The sequence below is a fragment of the Urocitellus parryii genome, chromosome 9 (assembly GCF_045843805.1).
Source record: "Urocitellus parryii isolate mUroPar1 chromosome 9, mUroPar1.hap1, whole genome shotgun sequence".
Classification (NCBI taxonomy): domain Eukaryota; kingdom Metazoa; phylum Chordata; class Mammalia; order Rodentia; family Sciuridae; genus Urocitellus; species Urocitellus parryii.
This window is the reverse complement of record NC_135539.1, coordinates 38,057,471-38,069,820: the sequence shown is the minus strand read 5'-3', so window position 1 is coordinate 38,069,820 and position 12,350 is coordinate 38,057,471. Positions and strand designations below refer to the sequence as shown.

Below are 12,350 nucleotides of genomic sequence, written 5' to 3'. Positions count from 1 at the left end.
GGGGCAGTGCTGCCGACCTCGCCCGCCCACTGCCAAGGCACAGCCCTCACCTGCTGCAGTGCCAGGGCTGTGGTGGTTCTGACGCTGTCAAACAGGGGCAACCTGGGCAAGTCCCGCAGCAGCCACTGGTAGCCCTGCAGCGCATCCACCTCCCCTGAGTCCTCCTCCATGGGAGGATCCTTCTCCTCCTTGTCCCGCAGACCACCCTCTGAGAGTACCAGCGACAGGCCCTGTGAACACACAGAGCTGGGTCAAACCATGTGCCAGCACCTGGTGGGCCCAGATACTCTCAGGCAGCACACATGTCCCTCAGAGCCCCACACAGAGAACACAGAACTTCAGGCTCAGTCAGGATTAAGGAAAGAAAAATAACTCCAGCTGGTTCCTTCAAAGCCTTTTTTCTTTTTTTTTTTTTTTAATTTTAAAACAGGGTCTCAATAAGTCATCCATGTTGACCTTGAACTTGCAATTCTGCTGCTTCAACATCTTGAGTAGCTGGGATTACAGGTGGGCACCACTGCACCAGCTCAAAACACTTTTGTTCAATACCTTTTTAAAAATACTGATGCTGGGGACGGAATCCAGGGCCCTGCACATGCTAGGCACTCGCTGCCTCTGAGCTCCGCCCCAGCCCCAGCTCAATACCTTTTAAAGACAAGAAGCTGTGGTTTGTTAAGTCACTCTGAGTTCTCCATGCCACCACCCAGAGAAGGAACACCAGAAGGCAACCGAGGCCCCATGGTTCTTCCAAACTGTGCTGGTGACATCTGTCCCTTCTACATGCAACCAGGAAAGGGTCTAGAAAGGGTGGGTAACGAGAATCAAGACCAGAGTAGGACAGTGACAGAGCCTGTGCGGAGACCAGAGGCCCTGGCCTGGCTCTCACCTTCATGGCCAGAACCCTGGAAGCCACCTGCGATGAGCCAAGACGCCGTAGGAAGTAGTCCAGCACCTCACATGTGGTCTGCTCATCAGCCTTTGGACCCAGCAGCAGGTCCTGTAGGCGGCCCAACAGCTGTCGCTGCTTCTGCTGCCTCTGAGGGACGAGAGGGCATCTCAGAGGACCCGGCTGACTGAAGAGCCTCAGTGGGGCACAGTGGGTAGGGACCTACCTGCCGCTTCTTGGCCTTCTGCTCCCTGCTCTCGCCCTCGTCCTCCTCCTCCCCAGAGGCGGGGTCGTCGGCAGCGTCGTGCAGCAGGAACTCACACAGGCACTGCACGGGCAGCACGTCCAGGGAGCCCTCGCTGGACTGCACCAGGTCGGCCAGCCAGGGCATGGACTGCGAGGAGGCCTGGGTGGACAAGAGCAGCCCACTCAACACCTTCGTGACCAAGCTTGGGCAACCCCTTCACTTATCCCACCAACACCCCAATTCCTAGAGCAGCCCCCTGGGGCCACAGGCAGACCTGCCAGGAGGCACAGCCGGCTCCAACCTGAAATCAGTGCCATCTGCTCACCTGGAATTCACATGCCTCTGAATCCCACATGCACCTGCTTCCCCTCTTCCGGCCATGACAGTCACTGCCAGGTACCACTGAGGCCTATCTTCCAAACCCACCCAGCTCTCCTCCCTCCAGGGCCTCCTGTTCCTCAGGGTAAGACTCACCTGCCTCTGGATGATGTTGAGGAGGAAGTCTGGGTTGCGGCTGCGACAAAGGAGGTGCCCGAGGCGCAGGGACTGGTTAAGACCCTTCACCTGGTCCAGGATGTGAGGAGGAGGCCTCCGAGGGGGCCCTCTGAAGGTGACAGGAACAAGAGTGTCAGAATGCTACATGTACAACGTGTCCCCAGCAACACTGATAGGTAAGGCAAGGAGCGCCCAGCCTCCCAGTCCCACTGCTGGGGGCAGCTGAGACCCTGGGACTGCTGTGACACCTCAACCCAGCTGTCCCTGGTCAGGCTCCCTCTGGAGCCTATGACATAGGAATGGATGCAGGGGGCATTTCAGTGGTGCGGTCGGCTCCACCAGCCCTCCAGCCTCTTCCCACCCAAGCTGCCCGCCTGCCCAGCAGAACAGACCACGCCAGGCCTGGGACACAGGGGTGGGGAGCGGGCCATACTGGGGATCCAGGCTTGTGAGCTGTGACAGGAGGAGGCTGCTGCTCTCAGTGATGGTCTGCTTGGTGGACGCAGCGGCCAGGTGCCCCTCAAATGCCAGGATCTCCTGTTTCTCCCGCTGGGAGATCTGCAGCTCCCGGTTAATCATCTCGGTCCGGGTTTCCTCATCCGTCAGGGTGCACGGCGGGTAGGAGTAGTTACTGGGGATCAAGAGAGGTCTTGCTGCCCTGCCCTGCCAGGCTCGCTTCTGCCAGACCATGCGTGCACACAGGGTGGACCCTCACGAGACCTGCACCTGAGAAACCACAGGCCCCAGCAGCCCACCCCCCACTTCACTGCAGCCCAAGAGCCATCTCAGCTCCAAGTCTAGCCCATGTCAGAATTCCATGGTCTCTTCCAGGACACCTACTCTGCCATGCCCTGCCATGCCAGGATCCTTGTTCAATACCAGGAACCAAACAGACTGGTATTCTAAGACCCTGGGAATCTCAGGTTGGGGGAGCACTTCCTGCTTCCAGAGGCAAGCACAGCTTTTGGGGAAGCACTAACTGTTCATCTCCTTTCATGTTTCAAAATCCATCTTCCTGTGTATCTCCTCCTGAGCTCGATCTACTCCCCACCCCTCACCACTCCCCACCTTCCGTCTACCGCTCAGTTTCAGCAGAAGACGAGAAGCTCGCCTTCCAGCTTAAGACCACACCCCCAGTCCCCACCACTCCAGTCACACACACACCCAGCCCCGGCCACAGCAAGGCCAGAGACACCCAGCTGCCCAAGGCCATGGCCACAAACATTCAGTCCACATGACACTAGAGCCAGAATCTAGCCCTACAGGCCACAGACAACCAGCCCCTACAAAATCATAGCCACGCACACCCAGCCCCCACCATATAAAACACGTACACCTGAGTCCCCCCCAACACATACACCCAGGTTCCTAAGCTGCCACAGCTCCACACACCCAGTGCCCATGCCACAGCAACATGCGCACACACACCCTACCTCCACACAGCAGTGACACGCAAAGCTAACTCCCACAATGCCTGGTTCCCTCAACACCAGTCACACGCCATAGTGCCTCCAGTGCCACAGACACACAGACACACACACACACACACACACACACACACACACACACACGTGCCAGGTCCCCACAATGCCACAGTGTCAGGCTCCATCCCAGCCTGGACAACTGCCCTTACAATATACACCTCACCCGGCTACACTGGACACCTGGCATGAGAAATACCTCACCCTGGCCTGTCTGGGCACCTTGGCTATAAAGGCACAACTCACACCGAGCTACAGTCCGTGCAGTGGCCGGCCCCTCCTGCTGACACTGTGTTGACTGTCCAGGGAGGAGGATGCCTGTGCTGACGCCAAGCACAGCCACGCTACAGCTGCCAAAACTCACCTGGTATGCCCAGTCCCTGCCTCCAATCTGCGTCCTTCCCAGTCACTGTCCACTGGTCTGACCGCTCTCTGCTCCCACTGGCAGAACACATGCTGCCCAGAATGTGCCAGGCAGGGCCCTGCCACCCTCCATGAAGGCTTCCCAGAAGCTGCCTGGCTCCGGAGCCACACTGCCACCCCATCCCTCCCCACCCCCAGTAAGGAAGAGACTAACGCGCAACAGACTTGGACTTGGAGTTCAGGGAATCACTAGCGGGTGCAGCAAGCTGGGGCAAGGCCGTGCAGCTCTGGAGTCCAGGCCCTGCTCCTCTGCTTGCCCTCCCCCAGCAAGATAAGCCCACTCACTTGGTCATCACCATCTCCATGAGCATCTTCAGGGTGGGGTACTCCTCCCAGGCAGCCAGGCCTATGGGCAAGGACACAGGTGTGGCCATCTCTGCTCCTCCTCTAGTCCCTCACAGGGCTCTAGCCCAAATCCCAACACAGATGCCCCAAAGGAAGAGCTGCCCACCCGCAGCCAGGTCTGCCCACAGCCAGGACAGCTCACCGATATTCTCCGGGTTGAATGCAGCCACAACCAGCAGCAGGGGCCATGCCTTCCAGTAGAGCGTGGAGATGGCCAGGTTCGGGGGCTGATACCTGGAAGGAGGATGGCGTCAGAGCGGCTTAGCTGCCTGAGCCCAGAGAAGAGAACTGGCCACACCAGGGCACCCCCGGCACAGCAGGCTGTGACCAACCAGCTGGGCACTGCTTTAGATGACATTGATGGTGGAGCCTCAAAAACTCCCCTCCAGGAATTCATACTCCAGCAGACCTGTCTACACCACAGGCCTGTGACCAAGCACACGCCACTACTCAGAGCCCACTGCAGGGCACACTAGGACCAAGCCCACTGTCTCTCGGCAGCTCTGAGCCCCTGGGCCTTGGGACTTATCTAAGCCTCAGTTTCCCACCCATGTAATGGGAACAATGATGATGGAGCACACACACCACAGTCCAAGAAAGAGAGTGAGAGAAAAAGTCCACAGTCATAGGCTGGAAAAAAAAAAAAGAAAAAGAAAATCCCTAGGCACAAACTTCCAAGAAAAACACTTAAGGTTTATCTAAGGAGGGCTACAGAACATGATCGACAGAAATTAAAGACCTAGATAACAGGAACCCCACGTTCATGCAGGGGAAGACTGAGTACTGTTATTTTTTAGGCAGAAACTGATGAGCTGATCTTAAAAATCAAATGGAAATGTCACGACTCAGAACAGCCAAAACCACCTAGAAAAACAACAAAGCTGGAGGACAATGAAAGGACAAGCCATAGAATCAGAGAAAATATTTGCAAAGCACAGACCTGATGAAGGTCCAGAATCTAGAACAGATAAAGAACTCTTAAAACTCAACAGCCAATTAAAAAGTCAGAAAAGGATTTGAATAGACCTTCCTCCAAAGATCTACAAACAACCCGTAAACACATGAGAAGATGTTTAGTGTCATCACTGATCAGAAAAATACAGATGAAAACAGTAAGACGCCAACTCAAACCCACCAGGATGGCAAAGAATGACGGGCAGCCATGTTGGCCAGAGTGGAAAATTGGAGTGCTCACACAGAGGTGGTGGGAATGTCACATGATGCAGCTGCCGTGGAAAAGCCTGGCAGCTCCCCCACCAAGTCAAACGTGTGACCAGCAAGTGCACTGCCAGGTATGCAGTCACACAAAAACCTGCTCACTAACGTTCTCCTAGCATCCTCACAGCAGCCAAACAGTGAATACAATCCAAGTGTCCACCAGCCCATGACTGGACAATGTGGTACTCTCCATGCAATAGTATGTCATGTATAGAAAATACCAAGTACCAGTGCACGCTACAACATACATGAACCTTGAAAACATTATGCTGAAGGGTAAAGGAAATCAGTCACAGAAAGCATATAGTGTCTGGGCACAGTGGTGCACACCTGTAATCCCAGCCACTCGGAGTCTAAGGCAGGAGGATCTCAAGATCAAGATCAGCCTCAGCAATTAATGAGGCCCTACGCAACTCAGCAAGGCCCTGTCTCTAAATAAAATGTAAAAAGGGCTATGAATGTGGCTATGTGGTTAAGCACCCTGGGGTTCAATCCCCAGTACAAAAAAAAAAAAAAAAGGAAAAAACCACACATTATACAATTCCATTTACGTGAAGTACCCCAAAAGGAAACTGATAGGAGAGCAGATGGCTGGTTGCTGGGAGGAAATCTGGGGGACAGCTTCTCTGAGGGACAAAAATGTTCTAGTTAGATTGCAGCAAAGGATGCACAACCTGTGGACATGCTAAACACTTATCAATTCTTTAAGCACATGAAGTGCATGTGAACTGTGTCTCTGCGAAGCTGCTAGTAAGTGAAGCATGTTCACCATGAAGAAACAGTGACAAGTTTTTATGGATCAGTCAAAAAATAAATTTAAGCCAGACATGGTGGTGCACACTTGTAATCCCAGCAGCTCAGGAAGCTGAGACAGAAGGATCACAGTTCAAAGCCAGCCTCAGCATGTGAGGTGCTAAGCGACTGAGAGAGACCCTATCTCTAAATAAAATACAAAATAGGGCTGGGGATGTGGCTCAGAGGTCAAGTGCCCCTGAGTTCAATCCCCAGTACCCCCCACCAAAAAAGGAAAAATAATAAACTAAAAAAGCACAAACTCATTGCTGTCTAAGAAATAAAGCATTCACACATTAACACAAAAAAAGCAAGCATAAGAGACATTAAAGAGAATAACAGAATTTACCACCCACACCCAGCAATAATGGGAAAACCGAGGTGACCCCACCCCGCAGGTCTTGAGGACAGGCTTCCTGGGTGGGCTGGGCTGAGGGGGCTCCGGCTCTTACCCAGGAGGGAGCTGGATGTTCTCGGGGTGGTGGTAGGTGCACAGATTCAGGACGGCATCGATAAGCTGGATCCGTTCCACCTTCAGCACTTCCACATCTGAAACCCCAAGCCACACCCAGAAGCCCACTCGGTTCACGCTCTGGGCATCGGGCAAAGGACTCAGCCTTGGGGCATCAGAGTGAGAAGACAGGTCTTACTCTGGGTTGAGGGCGGGATGGGAGGTGACCCAGGTACCACATGACAGGACACAAGGTGCCTGGCTCAAGGAGGGGAAGGGAGGGTCAGGGCGTCACAGCTGGACCTGGGGAGCCAGGACTATCCTGGACAGCAGTGCAGCCTGCCCAGAGGGTGTGCAACCCAGGCAGAGCAGACTCGCTGCTGCAGGGCACAGGGATGTGCACTGGCATCCTTCACGGGCTCTTGCAGGGTGGGGGAGGAGTATAGTGTGGGGGCTGTCGCCTGTGGGGGCCCAGGACAAAGACCACAGAAAAGTCCAAGGGGCATTACCATCCGCCTGCACAGCTGCAGCCCGCTTCACCAGGTGGTCAGCAAGCTCCATGGCGTCTGCAGGGCCGAGCGGGAGCTCCCGGGACAGCCCAACGACCAGGATGCGCATCAGCGTGTCCTCAAGGATGGGCACCTCTGAGCAGAGGCGCAGGAAGAAGCTGTGGGCAGCAGAGGGAGACGCTGGGCTTAGTGGGGCCCAGCCCAAACCTGCAGAGGCCAGGCGTCAAGGCCTCAGGCCAGTGGGCAGCAGCCCACCCTCCCCAGCCCTGGCAGGGCAGGAGCTGCCGCTGGCGGGCTTGTCTGGACAGAAGAGAACAGGAAGCTACCCACCCTCCTCCAAGGCCTTGGCCGCCACCCACACTGCATGGTCCAGAGCATGCAGGGTGACCAGCAGCATGGAGGGGGACAGTCAGAACAGCTGAGTGAAGAAGGACAGTGGCTGTGGCTGTTTGGGAGCACCCAAGGGCAAAGAGTGAGTGTGGGGAACGGGTGTGTGTGTGCAGAGAAAGGTGTCTATGGACATCCCAGAGAATGTCCAAGAGGCAGGAGTTTGGGGGTACCATGGGTGCAGACCCTGGTGGAACCCCAAGAAGACAAAGCCATAGGAATGAACGCAGAGTTGTTCAGACATTGTAAGGATCACTCCATCAGCGCGACATGCACCTTCTAATAGATACAATGACTATCAAAGTATTATATGTGTATGTGTGTGGGTGTGTATTACACATTTTACTTTGAATCACATTTACTATTATTATTCCTCTTAGAGGCAATGCTAAAACCAAATGTCAAACTCTAGAGGGGACAAAATTAAGCCATTTACAGTGTAATATACTTATCAAGAGTATGAAAGAAAACTTTAGTCACTCCTGACATTCATTCTCTCTGTTCCTCAGTAATAACCGTCCTGATTCTTAACTTGGCACACAGCCGTCTAGATACGCAAAGCATTATTCAGGAGCGGGGGGGGGGCCTGCAAACACCAGTGGTTTGCAGGGTGGATGGGATGGGGTCACTAAGGACAAACAGCGGCTCCATACAGTGGGCCCCAGACGGCCAAACTCCCAGAAGCTCCTCAGGCCTGAAGCACACAAGAGCCCCCGCCCTGCAGGCTTGCTCACTTGCGGTCACTTTCAGGTGGCCAGTTGTCCCACTTGTAGTAGGTCTCCGGTTGTTCTGTGAACAGCACCTTGTGGAGGCTGCGGAGGCAGAGAAGGGCTGTCAGTCAGGAAGCAGCTGCCCAGGGCGCTCACCCCACCTAGTGGGTCCCCTGCAGGCTCAACTCAATCAAAAGGTATGGACTGGAAAGTGTGCAGGGACTGCTCCTAAGCTGTCCCCTGGAGATGCCCAGAGGACTCAGCCACATCACAGCCACTGAGTGGGGACCCTTCCTCTCTCCTCAAGCTTTCTAAATCACATCCACTGGTTGAAGCAGAAGTTATCTCACGTGGTTCTCCTTGTATGCAGGAGCAGTTTACAGGATCCCAGCAGATAGGTGGCTCCCGGCTACGTGCGCCCCCCCCCCCCCCCGCTAGTGCTTATAGGCCCCCACCTCCCCCAGCCAGGGATGTGCCCAGCTCTAACACACTCAGGACCCTGCCTCCTTGGCTGAGGGAGTGCTGCTGTTCACCACCATGTCTGGCTCTTGAAAAGACTGGGGCCAGCTGGTGGTCACATCCAGAGGGGACAGGGTCCTTTCCTGCAAGCCCCTGAGTCAGCAGCTGCTGGGAAGGTGGCTGCGCAACAACACAGGGCCCGTACCAATGCACGTAGTCCTTGGGGGCAAGTTTACTGATGGAAGGGACGACCGTGTGAAGCCACCAGACGGCGTCGCGCTGGATTGCAGCAATCTGGTTCTGGAATGCCCGCAGCACTTCAAGGTCTAAGAGGGACAGGTTTAGTGGTGTGGTGTGTGTGCAGCGGCCCAGGGGACAGCAAGCACGCCCAGGGTATAGCCCAAGGCCTGTCCCAGGAGGGAGGCTGGAGTTAAGGGCTGGAGGGACCCTGGAGAGCACAGAGGAGGCGGCTGTCTGCTGAGATAATGCTCCAGGGAGTCCAGCAACCCACCCAGGGGCCCAGAGACCCCGGGACTGTAGCCTCGCTCAGTCTCATTCAGTCACCTGCTTCGGGCCCCTATGGCCAGGCCCTCCAGCAAACCAGCTCACTGGCCCTCTCCCTCCTTCCCTTCCTGTCTTTGGCTGGAAGTTCCAGCTGTGGTCCCAGAACTGGGGTGTACAGACGATGTGGCACAGCAGTGCAGGGGCAGGTCATCCCAGTCCAGACAGGCAGGACAGAGGGACAGCCACTTCCACAAGCTCCCTCAGCCTCCTCCAAGGGCCATGACAACAACCCTCCCTCCCCACCCTCTGCTGGGCCTTTCAAGGGACAGCCTCAGCGCCTGGCCCGAGACCTCTGACTGAGCAGGGCCAAGCCTGCCCACAGCCTTACTCCTCTTCTCTCCTTTGTCCCAGGCAATGCCAGCTTCCTTCACCTGAGCCGTGATGCCCAGCATCATGGACACAGCCAGCACATCCGTGATGTGAACCACAAACCGCTCCTGCAAGCACAGGACCACAGGGCTCGTATCCTGGGAGGACCTGCACCCGAGAGCCCCACACCACCCACAAGCAGACAGACAGACGTACACAGGTAGCTGAAGACAGTGGATCCAGAGCAAGCCGAGACTGCTGTGCTAAGAAAGGGCCTGGCAAGAGCAAGTCTTGGGACTTAAGAGCCACTAAACAAGGCCTGGTCAGACCCTGGAAGGTCAGCCACAGCAACTGGGCCCTGGAATCCTCCCTGACCTATGCCTTACTTCCTCCTATCCAGCATGAGCCCCCCACATCCTCAGACTGCCCACCCCAATGGCTGCAATGCCCTGTCCCTGCTCATGCTGCCGCACAGCTTCCCTGGTGGCACCAGCTACAACTCTGGCACACCCAGCCCAAGGCTGGTGACTTCCAGCACATGGTCAGCGCGTTCTCAGTCCCCACGTGAGATGGAGCCAAACGTCCCTCTGGGACTTGGTGCCACTGGTGTACTGCCTGCAGCCAGCGTGCTAGACTGGCCTGGTTGCTGGTACACCCACGAGGAGAGATGGCTGAATGTGACCCAGAGTGAAAGAGAAGCATGCAAACCCATTTGGAAAGGGAGGCACCTTGAACTCCATGTCCAGGTACTGGGGCTCCTTGCGCTCCTGCATGAGCCCAAGACAGAAAGCCTGGAAGTTGATCTCGTGCTTCGTCTGCTTGATGATTTCCCGGAGCAGGGCCCGTGAGGCCCGGAGGTAGTCATCTTTGTTGGTCAGCAGGTCCTGGAACACCATGGCCAGGAACTGGCCAGAGACAGGCCATGTGAGGTGCTGTGAACAGTGGCCGTCCAGGACAGGTACCCTTGCCACCAGCCTATCTCCTCTATCAAGCCTGCCATCAGCACCTCTCAGCCCAGCAAAAAGCCAGGAGAACACACGTCCAGGCTCCCTGAGGCACCACCAGGCTGGTCAACATGTGAAGGGCCTACAGCAGACCCCACAGGCCTGTCCCTGGGCCGTGGGGGTCTCCCCTCCATGGCTGAGCTCTGAGTGCAGGGACCGCATCCCTGGCACCTGGCTCTCAGAAGCCAAAGCTTGTCAACTGAGGGGTGGAGTAGTTAACAGATGACAGCAAAGCCACAGGAGTGAAGCTCCCCGAGCCTCCTCCCACCTCAACAAAGAAACCAAGACCCCAGTGCAGGTCTGAATGAGCCACCTCGCTTTTCTCCTCATGCGGGGCTGCAAAGATGACCAAGAGCTGGTCATCAGAAATAACAGGAGGCCAACACACAACCAAGCTGCTTAAAAGCCTGACTCTGAGCAAACCACAAGAGCACTCTTCTGGGTTTCCCTGCCCAGGAGACACTGAACCAGGAAGCCCACAGCCAGGACTCCAGGCAGCACCACAGGGCTACTCAGACTCCCGCTGAACTGGGGAAAACCTCTGCTGAGGAAGTTTGGCCTGGATCTTGGTCTAGAAACTTTGGTGGCTTTTTAAGAACTCAGTGCTGCTCCTTCAAGAAATCACATTTTCCTGGGCATGGTGGTGCACACCTGTAATCCCAGTGACTCGGGAGGCTGAGGCAGGAAGATTGTGAGTTCAAAGCCAGCCTCAGTAAAAGTGAGGCGCTATGCAACTCTGTGAGACCCTGTCTCTAAATGAAACACAAAATAGGGCTGGGGATGGGGCTCTGTGGTTAAGCAAGAGCCCCCGAGTTCAATCACTGGTACCCACCCCCTCCAAAAAAGGAAAGAAATCACATCTCAGGTTACAAGGAAAGATCGAAGTCAAACTCAATGAGATCTAAAAACTCAAGCCAGGCATGTGGCACGTGACTGTAATCCCAGCAATTCAGGAGGCTAAAGGAGGAGGACAGCGAATTGGAAGCCGGCATGGGTAACTCAGCCAGACCTCGTCTCAAATTTAAAAAAAAAATGGCTGAGGGTGTAGCCCAGTGGTGGGGTACCTGCATGATGTAAGTGGGCCCTGAGCACCATGGAACCAAACAAATCAGAACAGCTCCTGCCCACTCCCAGAGCCGGGAGCCTGTTCCCACACCGCACCACCAAACCACCCACCCTCATCCAAGCACATGAGAAGACAGGCCGTGGAGGGGTCCTCTCCAGGCTGGAGCCCCACAGCCCGTGGACAGAAGTAGAGTCCAGCTCAAGGCCGGATGGAGCAGAGGCAGCCAGCCTCCTACCTTGGGTGCCAGCTCGGCGCTGTGCTGCAGTACTGTGTAGAGGATCTGCATGTTGTTGGGGTTGCGGGCGTTAGACAGCTCGTTGAAGATCACAAACTTGATGGTGGTGCCCAGGTTGTCCTTGTGGGCATTCAGCAACTCCCTGGACACAAGCGCCAAGTCCGTGGAAAGGGGCACGGGCCAGACCACCCACCTGCCCCATCACCTTCCACCGGCCCACCGCACACACCTGAGGCAGAGCATGTAGTGGTTCAAGAGAACTTTGGGCTTGAGGCGGATCTTGATCAGGTGAGAAATGACATCCATGTCCTCTGGGCCATGCGTGTTGCAGTTCATGCAGACGGACATCAGCAGGTCCTGGGCTGGCCTGGTCAGCTGCGAGGAGGCCGGGGAAGAACCGTTGGGTGCACAGCAACAGCTGAAGGGAGTCCCCGGGAAGGCACCGCCACATGGGTCTGCCCTGGAACACGCCTCACACAGTGCCCACCTTCGGGTTCTGCAGCCACATCTCCAGCCGCTGCACAGTCAGCAGCCGCACCTCCTTGTAGCCGCAGGTGGAGGTGAGCAGCCGCAGGAGGTTCCTGGAGACGTTGTCGATGGGCTGGCGCCGATTGAGCTGGTCCCGCAGCATGTCGAGGACATACTCCTCCACGCTCTCTGCGAGGTCATCGTACCTAGGCCAGAGGGGGGAAGAAAGCCAGGAGGAAGCCATCCTCTGGACACCTACCCCACATGCCTCCCACCTCACTTGGAAGGCCCGGCCATGCAG

At 56.0% G+C, this 12,350-nt stretch overlaps 1 protein-coding gene across 1 annotated transcript in view; it reads right to left on the bottom strand.

The window, feature by feature from the left end:
* The window catches only part of Ints1 (integrator complex subunit 1), a 38,573-nt gene that overhangs the window by 15,316 nt on the left and 10,907 nt on the right, over positions 1-12,350 (bottom strand). Inside the window, exons 8-23 of the mRNA XM_026405667.2 lie at positions 12,069-12,255; positions 11,811-11,956; positions 11,582-11,723; positions 10,005-10,181; positions 9,296-9,404; positions 8,609-8,729; positions 7,969-8,046; positions 6,848-7,005; positions 6,340-6,436; positions 4,020-4,111; positions 3,818-3,878; positions 2,062-2,259; positions 1,608-1,737; positions 1,113-1,292; positions 887-1,036; positions 51-230 (exon numbers count right to left, since the gene is read on the bottom strand). Coding sequence (XP_026261452.1) covers positions 51-230; positions 887-1,036; positions 1,113-1,292; positions 1,608-1,737; positions 2,062-2,259; positions 3,818-3,878; positions 4,020-4,111; positions 6,340-6,436; positions 6,848-7,005; positions 7,969-8,046; positions 8,609-8,729; positions 9,296-9,404; positions 10,005-10,181; positions 11,582-11,723; positions 11,811-11,956; positions 12,069-12,255 — 2,206 coding nt within the window. The remainder of the gene's footprint in view (positions 1-50; positions 231-886; positions 1,037-1,112; positions 1,293-1,607; positions 1,738-2,061; positions 2,260-3,817; positions 3,879-4,019; positions 4,112-6,339; positions 6,437-6,847; positions 7,006-7,968; positions 8,047-8,608; positions 8,730-9,295; positions 9,405-10,004; positions 10,182-11,581; positions 11,724-11,810; positions 11,957-12,068; positions 12,256-12,350) is intronic.